Source organism: Lithobates pipiens, unplaced genomic scaffold (assembly GCF_037356315.1).
Source record: "Lithobates pipiens isolate NorthernLeopardFrog02 unplaced genomic scaffold, aLitPip1_a1.2 Scaffold_3, whole genome shotgun sequence".
NCBI lineage: Eukaryota > Metazoa > Chordata > Amphibia > Anura > Ranidae > Lithobates > Lithobates pipiens.
This window is the reverse complement of record NW_027507790.1, coordinates 43,970,520-43,995,292: the sequence shown is the minus strand read 5'-3', so window position 1 is coordinate 43,995,292 and position 24,773 is coordinate 43,970,520. Positions and strand designations below refer to the sequence as shown.

Here is a 24,773-nt window from a genome sequence, read left to right as displayed (position 1 = left end):
TCATTTGCTCCTACCTTGTTTTTGTTTAGTTTCATGGCCCAGGTTTGTAATAGGTTTAATTTTTCTGTAATTATTTAGTAAATTCATGGTAATTTTTCCTTTTTAGTTTTGTATAGGGTGGAGAAAATATAGAACCCCTTTTGGATTTTACTGGTTCCTCACTTCTGTCCCAGTTACAATTGTTTCACCAGATAGTAAGGGAAAATCACCAACAGCAGCACAGCCAGAAATATATATATTTTTTAGTAAGGCTAGAACTCCTGTTGGCTTTTTTTTTTCTGTGTCCATTTTGTAGATTTTCCCACACTTCCTGTCTGGTGAAACAATGTCACCATAAATCAGTAAATGAAAGGACAGTTTTCCAATGAAGCCCCAGGTAACAATTGAACTTCGCAGGGACTCTTATGCCCCATACACATGGTCGGATTTTCTGACAGAAAATGTGCGATCGGATCATGTTGTCGGAAAATCCAATCGTGTGTGGGCTCCATCTGACTTTTTCCGTCGGATTTTGCGACGCACAAAGTTTGAGAGCAGGATCTAAAATTTTCCGACAACAAAATCCGATCGTTTAAATTCCGAACGTGTGTAGACAATTCCGACGGACAAAGTGTCATGCATGCTCAGAATAGACTAAGAGACGAAAGCTATTGACTACTGGCCTCTTTATAGTCCCGCCGTACGTGTTATACATCACCGCATTCTGAATGATCGGATTTTCCTACAACTTTGTGCTACCATGTGGATGCAAGACAAGTTTGGGCCAACATCCGTCAGAAAAAATCTGAGGGATTTTGTTGTCGGAATGTCCGACCGCGTGTACAAGGCATAATCCTTCAGCACTGTATCCAAAACTATTTTTTATTTTTTTTTGCTGGAATTAAGCTGGGTAAAGACTATGAGAAAATCGGAAAAGAAAAATTCTGCACAACATTCCACATCCGATTTAGACTTTACAAACGAAAAAGAGACAAATTCCAAAAATGTTCTCGTACTTGAACATAATGAACAATTTTCGTTTAATGTATACTGTTTTTGTACGGTTTCTGTTTGAGAAAATTCAGATACCAAAGACTACGCATAATCAGAAGCAATAAACAACAAAAAAAATAGCCTTTGTTGTGCGAGAATTTTCGTACATTATTTCCATCCCCTGTTTTGACATGCTGTGAAACATCATGGAAAACCGGAAGATCGTTCACACAATTTTCTTATAGTGTATACCCACCTTTATCTCTCGTTCGCATCGACTGCAGCTTTGAATTTGTGCGTCTTCATCTGAAATCGAACAATTTCAAAGCGGCATGTCAGTGCAACTTCCGGTGCAACTTGGAATACATCTTGTTTATAAAGTTGCAGCTTTATTTCTATTGTAGTCTGTCAAATGCAAGTGTCTTGATAATAATTGTTCTTCTCACTCCTATTACAGCATATTCAGAAATTTGTGAATGAAACATGGCTGGAACGCAGTGGATCAAAATTAGACAGTTGGATTATCACCCTTATCTGGTCCATAATAGTGTCTGTGTACCCACTGGGTGGGTTCTTAGGAGCACTGCTTGCTGGTCCAATGGCTATCAAGCTAGGACGGTAATATACCATTTTAAGTAGGACTACTTTTAAAATATGACATTGCATCCTAATAAAACAATGAGGGCTTGCTATGTTCTGCAGAGTTTTTATCGGTGTTGTCACTTATAGCCACCACACACGCTTCAAATGGAGGTGTCCCTATTGCTGATTGTTGTATTCGGGTAACAGCTGCACCCACAGCTGCTTGAGTGCAGGGATGCTGCTGAGCAGTGACTGTGGGAAGCAGTTGCTGTTCGGATAATAATTTTCATCAGGATCAGTCCATTTTTTAAATCGACTTTTCTCAATTCAGGAGGTGTTTGCAGGGCTGGTTCAGCAGGGGCCTTTAAATTTATCTCGAGCTCGTTAAATTAATATACTTTAAAGTTGAACACCAAGGAAACTGCTAAAGAGAATGCATAAACAATTAATCTAAAAAAAAAAAATCAGTTTTATATAATTAGGGTTGAATTGTTTATAATAAACAATTCTATTTAATTGTTAAAATGCCTGGGCGTTCCTTGTAGAAGAATCCTTTCCAGGCCCCTGTGGATCCCTTTGCAGTCTTCCTCCTTTTCCTGGCTATTTTTTAGGTGACTCACTTATTTCTAGATTCAGCAATGCAGCTTCCCACATCACCTCTTCACCTCCAAAAATGTTAATTAGAAAGTAGCAGAGGGATTTTCTTTGATTTCTTTCTTTGATTTATTGGTTTAATATGTGATGTGATGCTTTTAGTTTGAATATTTTAGTGCCAACTAGAATTGTAGAGTTATGCACATATGGTTTACTCTGAGAATAAGTGCATAGGGGTATATGGTAGTAATCCACAACAAAATAGTGATATGTAAACCACATTAAAATGGTGGCACCGTGGATAGAAATAAACAAAGGGGAAATTACAACAGCATTCTAGATCAATGGGCTATGAGAAAATGGCAGAGTCCAGGACTATAAATATGATGGGAATAGCATCAGCCTATCATATCTCTTTGAGGAAGTCATGGAATGTGACGAAACATGTAGGTGGGACATGAGAGGCTGATGCAGAGGTGCAGGGCAGTGTAGGAGCCATGGGTGAGTGTTCTTAGCCCTTGTACACACAGTCGGACATTCCGACGGAAAATGTCTGATCGGACCGCGTTGTCGGGTAATCCGACCGTGTGTGGGCTCCATCTGACTTTTTCCGTCGGAATGTCCGACCAACAAAGTTTGAGAGCTGGATATAAAATTTTCCGACAACAAAATCCGATCGGACTTTGTCCGATCGTTTGTAGAGAATTCCAATCGGACAAAGTGTGCTCAGACCAATTTGTAATTTGATCACGCATGCTCAGATCAAATTACGAGACCAAAGCTATTGGCTACTAGCCTGAACGTAGTCCCGTCATAATGAACGAACGTCATCACGTTACTTTGTCCGACCATGTGTATGCAACACCAGTTTCGGACAAAATCCGTTGGCAAAAATCCGTCAGATTTTGTGGTTCAGAATTTCCGACCGTGTGTACAAGGGCTAATTGTCGGTACTGCAGGACTGGCGGCAAGTAATTACTTTGGCTACGATTACACTACTTATGCTTAAGTTCTATGATGTCAATGTGAGTGTTAATTTGGCACATTTTTAACAAATAAATGTTTTTTTAAAACGATAAAGCACTATCGTATACCCTTGTTATTTTGCATGATCATATTGAGCTATCGAACTGGAGATTGCTGTATACAGAGTGAGAATTGTGGGGCATGCTGACAATTAACCCATTAAGGATCAGTATATAAGACTAATGCTCCGTACACACGATCCAAAAATTGGACGACAGATCGTCTGACTTTTTTTGTTTACTAGTTGCAAGTAGAAATTTAATAGGTAACTAAATTCACGAAAATTCTCATACGACAGGAAAAAAAAACGGAAGCGATGTCATGTGTTGTAGTGTATTTGTATTGTATTTTCGGACAACAACTGTACTGACTAAACTAAAATGTATGATCTGGTATCGTATGAGGAAAATTTTCGCACTTGTCCGATTGAATAATATTGGATAAACTGTCGTGATTGGCTCTCGAAAGCTCTGTACTAACGATCCAATTATCATACGATCGTGTCGAAAGTGCTATTTTTCGTCCGATTTTCGGATCATATGTGTTAGGATAAGTCTTAAGGGCGTATTATATACTGTACTAAGGTGAGCGTACATCTTAAATGGTGGAGGAGGCACATAATTAAGAGAAAAGGGTTAAGATATTTATTAGAGATTGTTTTAGTATCACAACTTTGCGCATTTGCGTAGTATATTGTGCACAGAGTAACTGAAACTATCTTTTTATGCACATAAACACACTTTTTTTGCGTATATTTTTTATGGAGACATTTATCAAATATGATTGTGGCTGTTTTATATATATATTATGACAGTCTTGCACTTTAACAATAGTGCTGCACTATCAGTATATTATTTGTGTTATCTCACTTTAAGGAAGTGGAGGGTGTGCTGGCAGCTGTTTTTCATTTTTATTTTATTTTTATTTATTAATTGCCTGGGTGTGTGGCAGCTCACAAGAATCATACATTTTTTTTACCTATAGAGAGATTTTCTTGTCTCTGCAGTGTAGCAGACTGGTGTTGAAATTGCAACAGTCGCTAAACAAATTCACACATAAAAGTAAAACGGTGAACGTATATATATTTCATATTTGGGATTTTATATTTTAGCCAAAAAATGTACAATGCAGGACAAAACAAAACATTTGCTATATTGCCAACCTTCCCAGTGGCATTCTGTATACTCACCTTTCCTTTGCTGCTCAGCTGCCCCTTGGAAGTGGAGGAAAGAAGGCCTTTTTTAAGTTCAGAGTTGCTCTAGTGCAGGGATCCTCAAACTACAGCCCTCCAGCTGTTGCGAAACTACACATCCCATGAGGCATTGTAAAACTCTGACATTCACAGACATGACTAGGCATGATGGGAATTGTAGTCCCTGAACAACTGGAGGGCCGTAGTTTGAAGAACCATGCTCTAGTGGGAGCTTACACAGGGCTGAGAGGTCTCGTTCCATGTGACAGAACTGAGCCAATGACCAACCACAAATGCTGTCACATCAGATGTATTGGAACAAGTCTCATGCTACTCTATACCTGAAAGTATTGGGTATTTCTCTGCAGCCGATGAAATAGATTGGGGGAGTGAAAGAAGGGCAAGTATGTGCTTCTGGGGATGGGAGTCTTAAAGAAAATCTGTTGCTCCATCCTGCACAGAGGCTAATGCGGCGTACACACGAGCGGAATATCAGACAGAAAAAGTCAGATGGAAGCTTTTCATCGTACATTCCGATCGTGTGTATGCCTCTTCAGACTTTTTTTTTAACGAAAATTCTGACGGACTCAGAAACAGAACATGTTTTAAATATTTCCGATGGAACCAATTCCTATCTGGAAAACCGCTGGTCTGTATGCTGTTTCCAATGGACCAAAAACAACGCATGCTCTGAAGCAAGTACGAGACGGAGGCTATTGGCTAGCGTCTATTGAACTTCCTTTTTTTTAGTCCTGTTGTATGTCACCGCGTTCTTAACGATGGTGTGATCGTGTGTACGCAAGACAGTCTCAGCGAAACTGTCGGAAAAACTTTCGGAGTTTATTCCGATGGGAAAACCAGTCGTGTGTACATGGCATTAGAAATAACCACACAAGGATTTGCAAAATGTAATATAATGAACGTTGTGTCTTTGCTATAAATTTGAGATTGTCTTTCCAAAATAAAGCTGGCGCATTCTTATGCAGTAGTATATTCTCTCTACAGAAAGAAGTCTCTGCTTATCAATAACATTTTCATTGTCCTGTCCGCTGTCCTCTGTGGTTTCAGCCAACTTGCCAAGTCTTTTGAGATGATCATACTGGGAAGAATATTAGCTGGGGTGAATTCAGGTAAATAATTTATGACATGCAAGGTAGAAAAAAAAGCATTACTAACAATATTAATATGTCAGCACATGACCGGGAAGGTTCAGTCAATAGTGTCTTTAATATGAAGTACCTAAACCATCACATTTTTAAGCAGCTATCCAGTATATTGTTTAAGCAAAGATCAGCAGAAATAATGTATATTTATATAATAGAGGACAAAACTTGACATACTATTTTTCTTCTGGCCTCATCACCAGCGAATATGACCATATGGTTAGTTATACTTGTTACTAGGTTACTTCATTCAATTATTTGGCAAGATGTTGAATTCCAGCAACAGTCTTTAGGCATTAAATGAGATTGCTGGAACATAATATTCATCACTACCCTCTCCTCCTTTGTATGTCTCTATGGTTTGCTTGTACCTGCACAGTGCACTAGGCATAAATCCATACTCTTGAGAAAAGTGATGTTTTTTTTTACCTGTAATGCAAATAAGCTGTAAAGGATGTCCCCTACAAATTCCACATTAAACTACATATAACCATTTGAACGTGTGCTCTGCATAAACATTAAGGCCCAGTTCAAACTAGTCCGAAGCCAGACATCGCATGTGATTCGCACCACATTGCTGTTCAGATCACATGCAACGTCTGTGCGATGCGCACTGGAATCAGATCGCATGGGTGTTCACACTTATGCGATCTGATTATTGCACCATTTCACAGTTCGCAGAGGCAATCTGCTGACCAATCTGGGGGTGTCATTAACTTTACATTGACACCTGCAGCCGTTTGCAGATCTCAGTGTAAACCAGTGTGCGATTCAGGTGCGATGCGGGAACCCGCACTGGATTCTCAGGGTTCTCGCATCGCACTAGTGTGAGCAGGCACTTAATGTTAAAGTAAGAAAACCTCAATGTTTCAGTAAACATGCAATCTGCCTGCACTGTTTTTTTTGCGTAAGCATCCAGTAATTTCTTCAAGACACTTTCTTCATGATCCATTATGTTGGAAAATTTTCCAGTTAACCTATTATATCTTGACTCCCTGATTGAGAGGCTACTGAGTCTACATTACTTGTTACATACATGTTTAATTCCCTATTTGGGCCTTTACTGATTCCAATCTTCTTTTTAAGCTACAGCCCTGTGAACTATGTTATGTTGTATGAATTTTATATGTACACGTGTTATGCCCTGTACACACGGTCGGACTTTCCAACGGAAAATGTGCGATCGGATTGTGTTGTCGGAAAATCTGATCGTGTGTGGGCTCTATCTGACTTTTTCCATCGGAACTTCCGACACACAAAGTTTGAGAGCTGGATCTAAAAATTTTTAACAACAAAATCCAATTGTTTAAATTCCGATCATGTGTAGACAATTCCAACGGAAAAAGTGCCATGCATGCTCAGAATAAATTACAAGAAGAAAGCTATTGGCTACTGGCCTCTTTATAGTCCCATCGTACGTGATTTACATCACCTCGTTCTGAACGATTGGATTTTCCTACAACTTTGTGCGACCGTGTGTATGCTAGACAAGTTTGGGCCAAAATCAGTCTAAAAAATCCAACGGATTTTGTCATCGGAATGTCCCACCATGTGTACAGGGCATTAGTTTATGCTTAAACGTTAATAAAAATTTATTGAACAAGAAAAAATTAAGAAAAAAATATTGCCAACTTGTGCAACTCCCATGTCAACATTCAGCATGCTACATTAAAGTGTATGTAAAGACGATTTTTAAAAAATAATTTAGCATAGAGTGGAGTAGAGAAGGGTTACACCATTGTCGCTGAGAAAATGATCAAGCGTCTTCTTTTTTTTTTTTTTTTTTCTTTGGCACCAGTGCATTTTCTAGCTATGTACAATGTATAACGCAGAACACGCAGTGGAGAATTTATCAAAACTGGAGCAGACTGAATCTAGAACAGCTGTAAATAGTAACCAAACAGCTTCTATATTTCATGTTTAAAGCTTAAAGAGGACTTCCAGCCATTTCTGTGCTTATTAAAAGTCAGCAGCTACAAAAATTTTAGATGCTGAATTGTAATAAACACACACTCACCTGTCCCTTGGTCCAGCAATGTGGCTGCCCAAAGCCTCGGTCCTCTCCCCGCCGCCATCATCACTAGAATGGGCACCCAGCTGTGACAGCTTGCGGCTTCACAGCCGTGGGCGCACTGCACATGCATGAGTCGCGCTGCGCGTCCTGAATAGCTGGGCAATCTTCTGGGACCTGTGGCCTGTCCCAGAAGTTTGCAGGGAGGGAGGGAGAGTGGAGAATTTGCTGTGGCATTCCGAGCAGAAATGGAAGCTGGGTACTTTTGGGTGGAACTCTGCTTTAATTGAACAAGCCAAAGATAGATATCTGTTGTCACTGTGCTCTAAAAAAATATTGAAGTTTAATCACTTGCCCATTGTATTTGGCTAATGCCTTGTACACACAATCGGACTTTCCTACAACAAAACCGTAGAATTTTGGCAGCACTCATACATCTATTTCCCAAAGACAACCTCTGGATATGACGCTGAGCACGTGCACTCATCTTCTTTGGTCGACCATGGCGAGGCCTGTTCTCAGTGGAATCTGAGCTGTTAAACCACTGTATGGTCTTGGCAACTGTGCTGCAGCTCAGTTTCAGGGTCTTGGTAATCTTCTTATAGCCTAGGCCATCTTTATGTAGAGCAACAATTCTTTTTTTCAGATCTTCAGAGAGTTCTTTGCCATGAAGTGCCATGTTGAACTTTCAGTGACCAGTATGAGAGAGTGAGAGCAATAATACCAAATTGAACACACCTTCTCCCCATTCACACCTGAGACTTTGTAACACTAACGAGTCACCGAGGGGGGAAAATGGCTAATTGGGCCCAATTTGGACATTTTCACTTAGGGGTGTACCCACTTTTCTTGCCAGAGGTTTAAACATGGTGAACTCCTGCCCAAGAGGGTTAAGGCAGTGCTGCAAAATAATGGTGGCCATACAAAATATTGACACTTTGGGCCCAATTTGGCCATTTTTTTTCACTTAGGGGTGTACTCTTTTTTGCTGCCAGCGGTTTAGACATTAATGGCTGTGTGTTGAGTTTTTTTGAGGGGACAGCAAATTTACAATGTTATGCAAGCTGTACACTCACTACTTTACATTGTAGAAAACTGTAATTTCTTCAGTGTTGTCACAGTTCAACTGTATGTATATTCAGATTTTGTTTATAAAAAGTAAAAAATAGCAGTGTAATTTTATCACCTCCTTTTCAGGTGTCAGCATGAATGTCCAGCCGATGTACCTTGGAGAAAGTGCCCCCAAGAAGCTCCGTGGCACAGTAGCCCTGTCCTCTGCTGTCTTTACTGCCTTTGGACTGGTGATGGGGCAAGTGGTGGGAATCAGGTAACACAGTGGTGCAACTGTGATCACTGTCAAGAACCTACATTTTTTTCTTAATTTCAAAGCTAGCAAATGAATACACTCTTTAACAATTTCAGTTCTGTGGACATATAGTACTTGCAGAGACTGACGTGTTTAACCACTTGCCAACCGGTTCGCGCCGATATACATCAGCAAAGTGGCACGGGTGCGCAAAACGATGTACCCGTACGTTGCTGCGTCATCCGCGGCTAGCGGGCGCGCACACACCGCAGGAGTGTGCGTGCGAGTCCCGCAAACTCGATGTCCGCAGGTGGCCCGTGATTATGGCACGAAGAGGCAGAATGGGGAGATGCCTATGTAAACAAGGCATTTCCCTGATCTGCCTAGAAACATGACAGGGATCTACTGCTCCCAGTGATCCCTGTCATGTTCTAGTGAGCCCACCCCCCCTACAGTTAGAACATGCTGAGGGAACACAGTAAACGTCTTGATCACCCCCTAGTGTTTAACCCCTTCCCTGCCAGTGACATTTACACAGTAATCAGTGCATTTTTATAACACTGATCGCTGTATAAATGCCAATGGTCCCAAAATAGTGTTAAAAGTATCCGATCTGTCCGCCCCAATGTTGCAGTCACGATAAAAATCGCAGATCGCCACCATTACTAGGCCTAAACTATGGAAGACATTTTTTTTTTATATATATTTTTGGGGGTTATTTATGATAGTAAAATATTGTTGCTCGTTTTTTGTTTATAGCGCAAAAAAAAACCTAGGGAGGTGATCAAATACCACCAAAACAAAGCTCTATTTGTGGGAAAAAAAGGATGTCAATTTTGTTTGGGTACAGTGTCGCACGACCGCGCAATTGTCAGTTAAAGCGATACAGTGCCGTATTGCAAAAAGGGCTTGGTCAGGAAGGGGGTAAATCCTTCTGGGGCTGACGTGGTTAAAAAAAGCTCATGGCTGACCTTGTATATGTTTTCTTCAGCCAGCTCCTAACTTTAATGTAAAAGTAATCCTATCACTGTCAGCAAGCTACCAGTGTTAGATTGACAGCACTGAGCAATGTAGAGCTCTGAATGGTTAACAGTGCATGTCCACCCTCTCTCATTCTCTAATATAGGAAGAGATTCAGATATTTATACTTGTAATGTTTCAAGTACATATTAGGTTTCTTTGGTATTTTTTTTTAAACAGTTGTGCAATTACTATATTTACCCAGAATTTGGCTTTAAAACAACAATTAAAGGTGCAATGCACCCAACGCTGATATTTTAGCTGAAACTATCTACATGTATCTTCTTTTGAGGACCACAGTGACACAGGCTTTTCATTTTGTGTTTTTAGGTCTGCACAACTGGGCCACCTTCTCTGCTTGTCAAATTTCTTATTTCTTTTGTATTATGAACTTTGGGGAATTCTAATTGGGCAGAAAGAAAGGTAGATCTTGGGGAGAGAGATGTCACTGCTGGCATCTCTAGGATATAATTGTCTTGGGTTTCATCTCCTAGGGAGGTACTTGGCAGTGAAGAAACCTGGCCTCTTCTATTAGCTAGCAATGTTATTCCTGCTATTCTTCAAGTTCTGGTCCTTCCATGGCTTCCAGAGAGTCCTCGATACTTGTTAATAGATTTGAATGACAGGGATTCCTGTGTCTCTGGTGAGTATCTTGAGGACACTGCATTAACTTCTAGGATATTTTGCCATTTCAGAAAACTTCTGCCACATATTTGAGATACTGCTTTCTGAAATTAATTTCTTTGCAGCATTACAGCGGCTGCGTGGGCACTGCAATCTTAGCGATGAGATGGAGGAGATGTTGGCAGAGCAGGCAGCCATCAAAGGTCAAAAGCCAAAGAATCTGCTTAGCCTAGTCCGGGATCCATTACTACGACCGCAGCTTCTTACTATAGTAGTGCTCAGCAGTGCCATGCAACTGTGTGGAAATGATTCCGTAAGTCTAAATTTGTGAATACATTTCCTGGTTTAAATTATGTGCATTTTTTTTTTCCTTGGACCATTCTATTCTTTAAGTATATATAAAACAGAACACGCAGTATATGAGTTGCATACCTTCTTTGTAAGTACTGTATATCGGTCTGTATTCATATTTGCTATAACAGTACAAAAATATCTAAGGTGAATAACTAACTTGCCCATTGTGTTTGGGTTATGATGAGTACACCTCTCAGAAAAATGCTGCACTGTCCCTTTTAAATATTGCTACATGTGAAAAAAGTCCAAAACATCCCATAAACAATAAAGGGGAATCAATATGATACTTGATCCCTGCCAATGTTCACTCAGTAACTACTCTCATGACATCCACGTCACCACCGTGAGTAATGAAGACTGTTACCAAAAAAATGGAATCCTGTAAACTCTTACTAATGCGTTTGAACTCCTCACTGCTCAGTCCCATGGCTAGAACGAGTGGCATGGGGATACACATACTGCCTATTTATACATTTATTTTTGAGTGGTATTTACTTAATAAAAAAAGTGGTTTTATTTAATTGCACTATGCTGAACCTTCTTCTACCTTTTGTATGGATTAGAGTGATATTTACTCTATTAAGATTCTGCAGTGGAGATGCCATCTACTGCTTAGGAGAGGACCTATATTGTTAATTTAGCAAACTACCTCTACTGTATATTGCAGGTTGCGGGGTCCAACCTCTTTGGTAAGAGTCTTCATTTCTCATGGTGGTGGAGCAGAAGTCATCGGAGAAGTTGTTGAGTAAATATTGCAAAGAATTAAGTTCCATATCGAACACCAGCTGTTTATGGGACCGTTGATTGGATGTATTGAATTTTCACACTAATTATGTATATGCATGGAATATGTATTTTCATGGTCCTGATTTTCCAAAGCAAATGAATAAGGGCAGGCATAAATTGTTATGGTATTTGCATTGCAGGCCTACATGCATGTGCGGATGTATGCACACAGCATTTGTGACCCAGTTGATGTTCACAGTGTATGATGTGTTCCTAATTTGCTATGGGCATCCAAATTATGCTGCTTTTGAGCATTTTGTTCCTAGAAGGTGTATGAAATTCACAAGTCAACAGTTTACCTAAAAATAATTCAACATGAATTAAAAACAAATGTTACCAACTCGCTAAGTAATAAAATGTGCAATCCCCAGGCTAACTGGTATGAAAGTAAGAGCGAAAAGCTATGCTGTCAGAAAAAAATTAGCATATGTATTTACAGTATTTACAGTATTTATAATTAGAATTTCCATACCAAATATCAGTTTATGGACTCTTTTATACTTTGGGCTGGTGCTTTAATGCACATATGCACATATGCACAGAGATACATGCATACACAGTACAGCACCACCATTTACCACCAGTTCATTTAGATTTTTCTAAAAATTGGGGTTTTCACAGTCTTTTTCATGGTAACTGTGCACACTTGACGTGGTTTTATTTCCCCGTGGTATGCACATTTAAGAATACTAAGGGGTATTTTTGTTCTTATTTTTATGGCAACCTAAGAAACTCATGTTGCTTTTTCTGCAACATTTTCTACTGTTGTGTTTTTGTTACTTCTAATAACAATATTGAAATATAATAATACTAATGGTGGCAAGGTTCAAAAACATAGAAAATCACTTTAACATTTTAGGCACACATTGGCTTAGCTGCCATACACTCTGGCACTAGAACATACATAGCACACTCCACTTGTCAGATCGTTCATATACAGTATATGCTAGGCTGTGTATTTGCATGCGTAGCGGTTTATGTAAATACTGTGATAATACAGTTTGCAGGTGTACACACAAAATGTTTAGTAAATCAGATCTTATGTGTATGTTGGATGTGAATATTCCAATTTATCAAGGTGATGCAATAGCTTGTAGTAGCTGAATTTGAAGAAACTGCTTAGATGGACAACAAAAATTCGAGAACATGTCAAGTTGAATGTGAATAAGTACGATTTGCTATATGTATATTCTATTTCACTTTCTCCCTCCTTTCCCATCTTCATTCTTTATTACTTTATTATGCTTTATCCTTTCTCCCGCGTTAGTTGCCATGTCCTTGTTTTTTTTCTCCCCAGATGTATTTTTATGCATCCTATATATTTAATGAAGCTGGGATACCCCCAGAGAAAATACCCTATGTTGTTATTGGCACAGGGAGCTGTGAACTCATTACTTCTTTCACTTGTGTAAGTATCCTGATGCCAAATAATTGATTTTACAAATAAAACGTTGTTTAATCTGAAATTATGCTGTTAAGGTCTATGGCTGTCTATGCAAAACATGTTATAATAACTTATTGTGTACCTATGCAAATATATATCTAGTGCTTGTGCCATTTTATTTGTTTGTTGCTTATTTTTTGTCTGTAAATAATTTTTCAGACTTTATTTATTGACCGTGTTGGTCGTCGGGCTCTAGTGATGGGAGGATACAGCATGATGTCGGTGTGGGCTGTGGTTTTTATGGTCGCTTTATCTCAGCAGGTACCAACTCTGCGCATATTCTTTTAGCAGATTTTTTACCGTTCATAATCCTGTATACAATTTCAATATCTAAACAAACAATGCATTAGTTGTTGTTGTGGGTTGTAAGAACCTTTTATGAAAAATGAAGTATGCCTAATTTTGACTTGTGTTAAAGAGTAATACCACTTTTGCTGAAAAAAAATATTCCCCTCTGAGTGATCAATTTACATTGCAAGGATTTTAACCCCTTCGTGCCTAAGGGTAAAACAAATCTAAATACCTAAGCACAATTTTGAAACTTTGACATGTGTTAGTAAAACCATACATATCATCACAACTACTTTGTGCATCCAGATGAAATATACCTTTTCAGGACAAATTGGCCTTTCTTTTGATGGTAAATGGTAATGGATATCTCCCTAATTTTTAATTTTTTTTTATCAAAGGAAAACTGGCCTAAAATAGTTAAAAAAAACAAATACAATTTTTTCTGCTCCTGGCGATCACAGTGAAACCACATATGTGTATGTTTGTTGTTGTTTGTACCCGTAGTACAGCACAAAAACAATAGTGCCCATCTTGCATTTTCTTTATCCTACCAAAAGCCCCGTACACACTATCAGATTGTCTGCTGAGTTTTTCCTTCAGATTTACCAAAACCATATAATATGAGGTCAAACCTTAGGAGTTTCAATGTGTATGCAATCAGGCAGGCCCTTCTACTACATGGTTTTGGTAAATCTGAAGGAAAAACTCAGCAGACAATCTGATAGTGTGTACGGGGCTTAAAACACACTGACACAAATTGACAATGATACAAAAAATAATAATACCGACCTTGACCTTTGACCCTGACCTTGACCTCAACACAGACCTACAATGGATATAAGAAGTCTACACACCACTGTTAAAATGTCAGGTTTCTGTGATGTACACAAATTAAACAGATAAATCATTAACCTCCCTGGCGGTATGATTCAGTCTGGTTTTAGGTGCTAAAAGTGGTACAATTATTTTGCATGGAAATTTGGCGTTTTATATTGTAGTCCTGTAATTCTTAGGAATAACTCTCTTAAATCTGTTCAAACCAGAGTCTAGCAGACATCCCGGGTATGATAAAGTTTATAATATAATAAAGAATAATAAAAAATATTCAATAATGTAATCAAATCCTAAAACACTGAAAAAGGGACAGTTTTTGGTTGCTATGGACAATCTCCAAATTCCAGGCAGAAAAAACAGTATTTATAATATAAAAGTGCATGCAGGGCATTGCACAGACCACTAGGGACAAAGGGGGTGTGTATTTTTTAATACAGTACTGTAATCTGTAAGATTACAGTGCTGTGTGTTTTGTGTCTTTTTACTTTTTTGAATTTGCCGCCGTTCTCCGCTCCCGTGCGCCGTAACGTCGCAGGGAACGGAGCTCGGCGGCATTCGGCACGGTGAATCGAGCGGAGGACAGCTCGATCACACAGTGCAGAGGACATCGCTGGATCCAGGGGACAAGGTAAGTAACTCTCCCTCTGTCCTCCCCTGCATCCAGCGATGCGATCCCGAGCCTGGCTCGGGGTTACCGCTCCTGTTAGTAAAATCCCAACCCGAGCCAGACTCGGGATTACCGCTAGGGGGGTTAAAGAACATTTTCCACCTTTAATTTGACCTATAATCTTTACAACTCAGTTGAACAACACACTGAAATTAGGTGGAGGAAGTATTAATAAAAAATAATGTTTGGGTATGAGTCTATCAGCATGGCACATCTTGACTTGGCAAAATTTGCCCACTCTTCTTTGCAAAAACACTCTAAATCTGTCAGATTGCGAGCACATCTCCGGTGTACAGCCCTCTTCAGATCAATTGGATTCAGGTCTGGGCTCTGGCTGGGCCATTTCAAAACTCTTTTTCTGATGAAGCCATTCCTTTGGATGTATTCTTTGGGTTGTTGTCATGCTGAAAGATAAAGTTCCTCTTCATGTTCAGCTTTCTAGCAGAAGCATGAAGGTTTTGTGTCAGTATTGACTGGTATTTGGAACTATTCATATTCCCCTCTACCTTGACTAAGGCCCCTGTTCCAGCTGAAGAAAAGACAGCCCAAAAGCATTATGCTGCCACCCCCATGCTTCACGGTGGGTATGGTGTTCTTTTGATGATGTGCAGTGTTGTTTTTGCGACAAATATATTTTGGAATCATGGCCAAAAAGTTCAACCTTGGTTTCATCAGACCATAAATAACACATTTTCCCACACATCTTTTTTGGAGACACCAGATGTGTTTTTGCAAAATTTAGCCTGGCTTGGATGTTTTTCTTCATAAGAAAAGGCTTCAGTATTACATTTTTTTATTATTATTATTTAATTTTTTTACACACTTTTTTTTCTGCAAGGAGAGAAAGAGATATGATGCATTTCTCTCATCCATTCACAGAGAACAAAAACAGGGATGGGTTTCACAGTGGCTGATCAATCAGAGGATATCACACTGATCAGGTGACCTGGAATCTGGAGTTCCAGGTCTCGATTGTTAGTACAGGGCCCGGGGCTGTCCGTGAGACCCCGATATCTTTGCTGAGAGCATGCTGTGTGGCGCTCTCCCAGCACAAAAGGGAGATACACAAATATGTGGCCCCACAGAAAAAAGCCCAGTCTAGTGGGGCCACATGTTTGTGTATAGCTGGCGTGAGGGGGTTAACAAACATTGTAGCAGAGTCCTATCAGTTTCTGTTCTTAAAATGATTGTAAACCCTACTGTTTTTTAAATAACAAACATGGTCTACTTACCTGCTCTGTGCAAAAATTTTTTTTGCACAGAGCAGCCTCAATTCTCCTCTTCTCGGGTCCCCCCACAAGTACTGTTGGCTCTTCTTGTTTTCGATGTGCCACCATAGGAAGCCGCTGCACTGTCTAGATTTATAGACGCAAACAATGTCAGCAATGGATTTGATTGACAGCAGGAGCCACCTGCTATGTGCCCTGTGAGGAGAGAGAGAGAGCAGAGTAAGCCGCATAAAGGTAAAAAAACATTCAGTGTGTAATTCCCCCCTCAGCCCCCCTAATACTTACCTAAGCCCAGTCTCGATCCAGCAATGTGCATGAGACCCGAGGCTCTCCCAGGTCTCTTCCTGCTGATTGGCTGAGATGCAGCAGCAAGAGACATTGGCTCCCGCTTCTGTCAATTGCAGCCAGTGAGGCGGGAGCAGGGGGCAGGCTGAGCCGCGCTCTGCGTCTTATGGACACAGAGAGCTGGCTCGCAAAGGGGGATGGGCCCAAAACACCGGTGGGGGACCCAAGAAGAGAAGGATCCGGGCTGCTGGTAAGTATGACATGTTTGTGATTTTTTTTTTTTTTTTTTTTATAAAATGTTTTTACTTACTATCACTTTAAGCTAAAACACTGTCTACCTTTACAGCCACTTTAACAAAAAGCTGTATGTTCCACTATGTCCTTGGAAGGCTGCTTCCTGAATGGCAGTGTCTTTGTTCAGCAGATGCATTTGCAGTGTTCTAATGAGGAAAGTTTCAGTTTCCTTTAGAAGTAATAAACCCTTAGTGAGTATCTCAAAAAATCCCATTGCAGAGGCTGCCTAAAATTAGACTTGTATCTTAGTGCAGACTTCTGGGAAAGTCAGTAGGCCAATCACACAAGTAGGAAATTAAATTTCTGGGGAAGTTCTGTACACCATCTGTGTACAGAAGGCCTCCAGGTTGCCATATTGTTTTGAATGTTATGTTTAATGTGTCAATTTAATGTTTAAAGTATCTTTTAATTTGTAAATTCCATTTTTTGCTTTCCAGGAAAAAGTCAGCTGGATGCCATACCTTAGCATGGTCTGCATTTTTGCCTACATCCTGAGCTTTGGCATTGGTCCAGGTATATACAGAGCTATAAATGTTGATGTCAATCTTCAACTCTCATTGAAAAAAAACAATGACCTTTATTTAAGTCCAAATATACAAAGCGTCATCTGTTTTTACATTTTCAGACTTCGTGAACAGCCAATACATTTTTTGGTGTATATAAATTATTATTTTTTGTACAGGTATCTACAAAATATTGCAATAGGCAGTTAGGACATAACAAAACAATGTAAGGAAGATTAATTCTACTGAAAGTGAACCTATTGCCTTCTCATTTGTAGTAAACCACCTATATGACTTCTGTGAAAGAAATTCTCCAGGAACTCAGTACTCTTCTATTTAATTTAGGTAGCTCTTCTATAGCATGATTAATCAGTGGCCCTGTATTATCAGAAAGAGGAAGCACAGCTCTTATGCTTATGCCATGATCCCCTTTGTCAACCTTTCATACCTCCCAGCCTGCAGGGTGATGAGGAGGGTTTTGACCAATAATAAATCACAGTTGATTGGGAGGTACTAGTTCACTATTTCAATAAAAAAGCAGTATGTGCAGGCCCTGGTAGATGTCGGCACTCAGATATAACCATCAAGCAATGTCCATGTATTGTATTTTGCATTTCAGTAGCTCTTGTTCAGTTTTAAAAAAAATAGTGCATGTAATAAACAAATGATGAGGTAAAAAGGACAGTGGTTGTCATGCAATAAAAATACTTTGCTGTTAAAAAAATGCAGAGATTTGGTACTTGGTATAGGAAACTTGGTCAGAGTGGACCTTTCAATATGATGGTAGAATGACATGGTTGGACTGTAGGGATTACCACTTTCAGGGAGATTAATTCAGTGGTTACATTATCTGGAAAGTTAGGCTTAAAATGTGCTTACAGACCAATGAGTATATGTTGGCGAGTATCCCCAAGTCTGGTTAGAGTGGAGTGGATAGCATAAGTATGGAGATGGGGGTTAGTAGATAAGAGATAAGATAAGTAGATAAGAGGGGAGGATCATACAGAAATGAGGGGGGAAACAGGGAAGGAGTTAGAGGGGGAGAAGGCAAGGAAAAGGTGGTAGTAGGAACTTGGGGTCAAGTCAGCTGTCTGTCCTCTTTTTTCTCTTTTGTAGACAGTAAGCCTGGAGATAAGAATTTCTGGATTAGCGTATGTGAGCCAGGGCTCCTAGACTTGCAAGAGTTTTATTAGAATCTGAGAGAATGCGCATCAGTTTTTCATTAATCATGGAATTATCTGTTTAGACTTTAACTTCAGAGAACTGATGATTCACAGTTTTTTTTTATATTGTCCACATAAAAAGTTGAAGTATATATTTTGTTTTATTATTGCCTAGGTTCACATATTGGTGGTGTTGTATTGAGAGGCATTAGCTGGTAATGAGGTAGGCGCTACAGTGGCACATTGCATTTACAGCCACCTACAATATTTATTAATACAATTATTAACACATATACTTTTATCACATAATATTGGTTTAATAGGTACCACGAGATTGAAAAATTACATATTTGTTGTCCACATGATTGGATAATTGAAGTGAATCTTCACACAATTTATTGTGTCCACATATTCTTGGCTTCTTCAGTAAATCAGCCCGTGGCACATATTTTTCCATCCAGCTTGTAAAATAACTCGGCCAAGGAAAAAAAATTAGATGCAAGCATTTGTGCCTTGTAGGATATTGACAGTTCTAGTTTGTTTTTATTTTTTATATATATTCTTGAAGTGATCTTGTTCAGAGTTTTTGGACATTGGGCCACGAACCACTATTTTCTGACGACACTTTAGCTTCTCTTAATGTTTCTCCTCTGGTCATTGCACAGATCTAAATTACACTTAACCTCTACCATTTCTCCTCAGATCTCTTTCTTAGGCAATCCAGCTTTTGTTGTTACTTTTCTTGCTGCTGGAGGTTTCTCTTGGTGACAAACAAATAAATTTGACTACCCGTTCATCCCTTCAGGATGGCTTGACATTTATGTCTTTTGATTGACATCTCCACCACATGACCACCCACCAGCTGGTGGCATTATGTACTCTCCCCAACTTCACCAACCATATACAAACAAATTTGCTGTGATTTTTCAGAGGAAAGGGATTGGCCTCTGATTTATATAGCTCCTTTATTAGCTGCCTCTTTCCTGAATCCCTCCCATATATGAAGAGATGAGAAGTGGACTACAACACCCACTTTTTTCCCTTAGGACTGGGAAGACATGCACGATAATTTGCATAAATGTACTAAATTACTGACCATCAGTGTAACTTCTCTTAAAGGGGTTGTAAAGTCAGAAGATTTTTTATCTTAATACAGGAGAGAGAGGGGGCAGCGCCAGGCTGCAGCTCTGTGTCTAAATGGGCATCCAGAGCTGTGACTCAGCACAGGTGCCCCCATAGCAAGCTGCTTGCTGTGGGGGCATTCGACAGAAGGGGACAGGAGCACAGAAGAGGGGCCTGAGAAGAGAAAGATCCGGGCAGCTCTGTGCAAATCCACTGCAAAAGAGCAGGTAAGTATAACATGTTTATTATTTTTATAGAAAAAAAACAAGACTTTACAATCCCTTTTAAGCTCCTCATCAGATGATACTATACCCCAGCTAAAGTTCACGCTATCTTAACCGATGTATCAGATTTATGCTTTAGAGGCTATCCATCCAGGAGCTAACTGGTTTATATTTTCTGGTCTTGCCACAAAGTACAACCAATATGACATAAAATTTCTTGTATCACCCAACCATTTCAGGAAACACCCTGCATTTGACTCTTTTGATGTGCCTCTTATTTGCAATCATTCCAGGGGTCCTGCACCATGAGAAAAAACTCATCCACCCCATATGTGTTGCCACTCTGTGGGCCATAGTCTTACATTAGAAATCTTCAGTTATGCCTTTTTTCATAATTATTGATAGAATAGATACTATCATTTTAATGGAAATGACAGAATGCTTTATTTCTCTATTAAATGGAATATATGGGTTTCCAAACAACTCTATTTTTTTTTGCTGTGACCCTTTTTCTACAAATTTTGGTGATGTATGTTTATACTGTTTTTGTATTTTTTATCCATATTATTTAAGTCTTATATGACTTTTAGATCCTGTGTCATGTTTTATTCTAAATATGATATTTGGTCCTTATTAAACTTTGTCATTGTTACGATAATGTTTATTTATTTTATTTTTTTGCTGTGTCAGTGGAGCTTTATGCCTTTGTCACTCTTTTTGTATAGTATTGGACATTTGCAAATAAATAGTGATTTTTTGTTTACAAATCTATTTTCTTATTTCTTCCTGAACAATAGCTGGGGTCACAGGAATCATGCCAGCAGAGATATTTGATCAAATGGCACGCCCAGCTGCATACATGATCTGCGGCTCCCTCATCTGGATTATGCTGTTTATTGTTGGGTTAGCATTTCCCTTCATTGTGGTGAGTGAGAGTTATTAATTTTTTTAATTTTTTTGTCAACACACTTACTAGACAATTTGTTTAATAATTTTACTTAATAGAGTATGTCAGGAGGCAGATTTTTACAATGTTGGTGATGTGAGACTTTGGGGCAAATTATCCTTCGGTTCATTTTAGCCACGATTTACACTAGGTCCAAACGCAATATTCGCCATGTACATATTCAAGAAAATGACTGTTCAGTAATGCTGGGTGCTGTAATGACCATAGACTGAAAACTGTGGACGATTAAAGTGAAGATATGCTATCAGCACACCTTTAATTCCTCAAAAGGGTTCAAAGCTTTATTTTCATGGTCACATGGTTCTTTTATGTTTAGCTTGTGACCACCAAAATAAAGCTTTGGACCCTTTAAAGGAATACTTGGTGTGCTGATGACATTTCTTTACTTTCACCGTTTGACACTAGAACGAGGCGTGGGAAAACTGTGATCCATGTGCATTTCCTGCACCGCGTTCAAATCGCACTGCCTTTGTGATCTACAGTGGGTGTCGCTGCAATGTTAACAATACCGCAAATGCAGGTCGCAAGCAGTGTATTTGCAGGCACTGGACCGCATGGTAAAAAATGACCATGCAATCTGGTTGCAGTGCATTTCTAAAACTGGTGCATGAATGATTTGTCTCCGATGTGGTGATGATTTGTCTCCGATTTTATTAAAATAAATGGGCTTAAATCACACTGCACTGAATCTCATGTGAATTGCACAGTAATGTGTTGCATTTCCTGTGCAGTTTATGGTGCGAACCTAGGCTTATCATATATGAACATCATGACGTATCAGACTAATGTTGGTTATCGTGAATAGAAACTTCATTGTCTAGAGTGGCAAGGATCATTATGGTAACGGCTATACATTGGTGAGTTTACACTTTGGCATTACCATGATGTTATGTTACATGTTATTAGGCTAACTGAGCACTGGGTCTAGCAAGTTCACATTTTACTGTTCCTATTATTTGTGCTGAACAAGAATAGTCATCTTTTTTCAAATGTGACTTTCTCTGAACATACCTATAACAGTTCATCTTATGAATGCATACCTCTACCACTGCTTCTGTATTGTCTGGACATACTACTTTTTACCTTGCATTCTCTCTGCAGAGATCCTTAGTCTTCCTCTCACCCTTCTGCTATGCATCTTCTTACATTTTTCTAGCTAGCTCCATATAGTACTCATGCACTAATCCTTGTAATTTCTTGGTACACATCAAGCTCTTTTCCTCACACATTGTTCTGAGTACATTTGGTACTTTTCTGCTTACTGACTTCTACCTTTCCATTTCAGCAAGGCCTCGGTCACTTCTGTTATATCCCGTTTATGGGTGTTTGTGTCAGCACCGCTTTGTACGTTCGATTCTTTCTCCCAGAGACCAAAGGAAAAAGTCTTCTAGAAATCACAGAGGAGTTTACGAAGCACAGGGCAAAATCACATGAAGAACAAAATGGATGGATAGCACCTACAGAGATCAAATCCACCATGTTATGATGATGATAAAGTGTTTCCCATGGTAGCATCAAATGTTAATGTAATTTTTAAATTACAGAGTAGTGGTGTGGAACATTCACCTACTTTTGTTCTGTAGCTTTAATAAACTTTAACCTTGACTACATTTAAACTGAAACTTGAACTGGAATTTAGGTGGAAGGGTCAAGACCTCTGCTGGATTAAGTCTTCCTGCATTATATTTTTTTCAGAACCTGACATAGGATAGTATAACAGGGCATCACTTAAGAAAAAGTTAACCTTTTCGGGCAGAATTTCACTTTTCATAATAAATAGAAGCGTTTTCCAATGCCATTTCTGGCCCAGCCCTCCCAGTGTTCTTTTGTCTCACTTACCTTATCCATGTGATATTTAGAATATTGTCATTCTTGTTGTATCTTTGAATGGATTTTCAGATTGCATAACTTCCTGTAGCTTGTACCAGCATTCACTTCCTGTTAGGTCATCTCCTGGAAGCCTTTACTTCCTTGTTGCATCACAGGAGAGGGTGTGATAGGGCATATTTACACTCTAGACCACATCTCCCTTATTACTATGCTATCTTCAACCTACTTCCTATACCAGTGATGGTGAACCTTGGCACCCCAGATGTTTTGGAACTACATATCCCATGATGCGCATGCACTCTGCAGTGTAGCTGTGCATCATGGGAAATGTAGTTCCAAAACATCTGGGGTGCCAAGGTTCGCCATCACTGTCCTATACAGTCTGATTGTGCAATCTCCTTTAGATCTCCCATCAGCTATGTAGTACAAGGGCCTGTCTGATTGGATACACATTGAATGGATTTTTCAGGTGTGTCCTCTATTCCATAGTTCCAGTAAATCTAAAGGTAAATGTACAGAGATTGTACAATCAGATTGCATAGTGTATGGCCATCTTTATACAAGTACATAGGAGACAGTGGACAGAGATCCTGAAATGTCAGGCCTCGTTCACATCTCGACATAGCGAAGACTCACATTCCCGGCATGCATTTGTTTTGGGTGTTTTGGAGAGTTTTCATTCATGACGCATAGGGCAGTCCATTCCCTTGAATGGGCTGACCTATGCGCAACAATCGCCCCAGCTCCAGAACTTTTTTTGTGGAGCGGAACATGGAGTATTACTGCAGTTTTCTGTGCATTTACCACACTTGGGGAGCCTTTAACATGTAATGACAACACAAACACAATGCACATTTCTGAAACACATGGCAAAGGGCACATTTTCTGTGCAGTTTTCCATCCGTTTGGAAACACACAGATGTCAATGGAGCTTGTGGAGCATGTTTTTTGGCTTGTTTTTCCAGTGACGTATATAGGGTAGCCCATTGATTTCAATGGGCTGTGCTACATGTGGCAAAGTAGCTCATGGGACATTTTTGTAATTTTTTTACTGCATTTGTCACCTGTTTTTTCCTGTGGCAAAATGTGTGTTTGCTTCTGTGTTTGGTGTGCCGTTAACAATTAATGACACTGAAAACGCAAATAGGTAAATTTAGGTGTATAAATGTATCCACAACACTATACAATCTGATTGTACAATCTTTGTACAATCTCCTTTAAATTTACTGAAATAATAGTACACACCATCTATCCAATCACTCTGTATCCTATCAGGCAGGCTCTTGCACTACATCAGGGGTGTCCTGTGGGCTGCATGTGGCCCCAGGGAATTTGGCATGCACCCTGAGCCCATCTGAAGGGAGGCTGGGGAAGTTAGGCAAATTCACACATGGAGGAATGCCAAGGTGCAGTGAAAACTTAGTTGATGCGTGAAGGTGTGCTAATGAGGACAGCCAGAAAACTCCTTCCTGGGTCATACTGTCCTATGTTTATACAAGGAAGTTTCTGAAATGATCTGCAAACTACAGCCATGGATGGAGGTAGGCCTTGTCTTCAAAACCAATGAAAACTTGTATTTTTGTGCAACAGAGGTACATTATTGGTATATTGGTACATAGGGGAGTTGTAATTTAGAAAAAAAAGTGAATTTAGCCTTTAGGTCTATACTCCTTCAAATTCCTAATATTTATTCTCAATGTTGCCTTTCTACCATAATCAGAATACATTCAAATGTAAATGTACATTATATTTGCCCTTCCTTTTAATTATGTTCTATCATATTTCCAGAAATTAAATTATAAGAGATGAGCAAAGTATGTTGTTTCCTTACCTCTTTATAAAGAATAAAAGATTTCCCCTTTGATTTTCTCATTTTTGTCTGGGAATATAGTGCTTGTGCAGCATGTACCATTGCAAAGAAAAACAAAAGAGCAAGGGGTTCACCCACAACACATAGGGGTTGATTTACTAAAACTGGAGAGTGCAAAATCTGGTGCAGCTGTTCATGGCAGCAAATCAGCTTTTAACTTCAGTTTGTTCAGTTAGGCTTTGGCATAAAACCTGGAAGCTGATAGACCAACCCAGACCAGATTTTGCACTCTCTAGTTTTAGTAAATCAACCCCATGGGGAGTTGTTGCTTTTAAATGCCTTTGAAGTGGAACCAGACCCAAAAAAATAGATGTTTTGCTATTTAAATCATTGGATTTGTTCCATAGTTGTTTATAACATCACAAGAGGAAGTGGAAATGAATAGTAAGCTGTGCAAAAATATACTAAAGCGCTCATGTG

The 24,773-nt window shown here is 39.3% G+C and overlaps 1 protein-coding gene across 2 annotated transcripts in view; it reads left to right on the top strand.

Annotated features, from left to right (window-relative positions):
• LOC143940335 (solute carrier family 2, facilitated glucose transporter member 11-like) overlaps nucleotides 1-24,347 on the top strand; it is a 70,614-nt gene extending 46,267 nt beyond the window's left edge. For both annotated transcript variants that reach the window (XM_077461583.1, XM_077461585.1), the window contains exons 3-12: nucleotides 1,430-1,590; nucleotides 5,372-5,496; nucleotides 8,738-8,867; nucleotides 10,361-10,509; nucleotides 10,616-10,803; nucleotides 12,928-13,038; nucleotides 13,234-13,335; nucleotides 17,112-17,187; nucleotides 20,484-20,611; nucleotides 21,939-24,347. In XM_077461583.1, coding sequence (XP_077317709.1) covers nucleotides 1,430-1,590; nucleotides 5,372-5,496; nucleotides 8,738-8,867; nucleotides 10,361-10,509; nucleotides 10,616-10,803; nucleotides 12,928-13,038; nucleotides 13,234-13,335; nucleotides 17,112-17,187; nucleotides 20,484-20,611; nucleotides 21,939-22,139 — 1,371 coding nt within the window. In that variant the 3' untranslated portion in view covers nucleotides 22,140-24,347. The remainder of the gene's footprint in view (nucleotides 1-1,429; nucleotides 1,591-5,371; nucleotides 5,497-8,737; nucleotides 8,868-10,360; nucleotides 10,510-10,615; nucleotides 10,804-12,927; nucleotides 13,039-13,233; nucleotides 13,336-17,111; nucleotides 17,188-20,483; nucleotides 20,612-21,938) is intronic.
• Nucleotides 24,348-24,773: the final 426 nt, after the last annotated feature.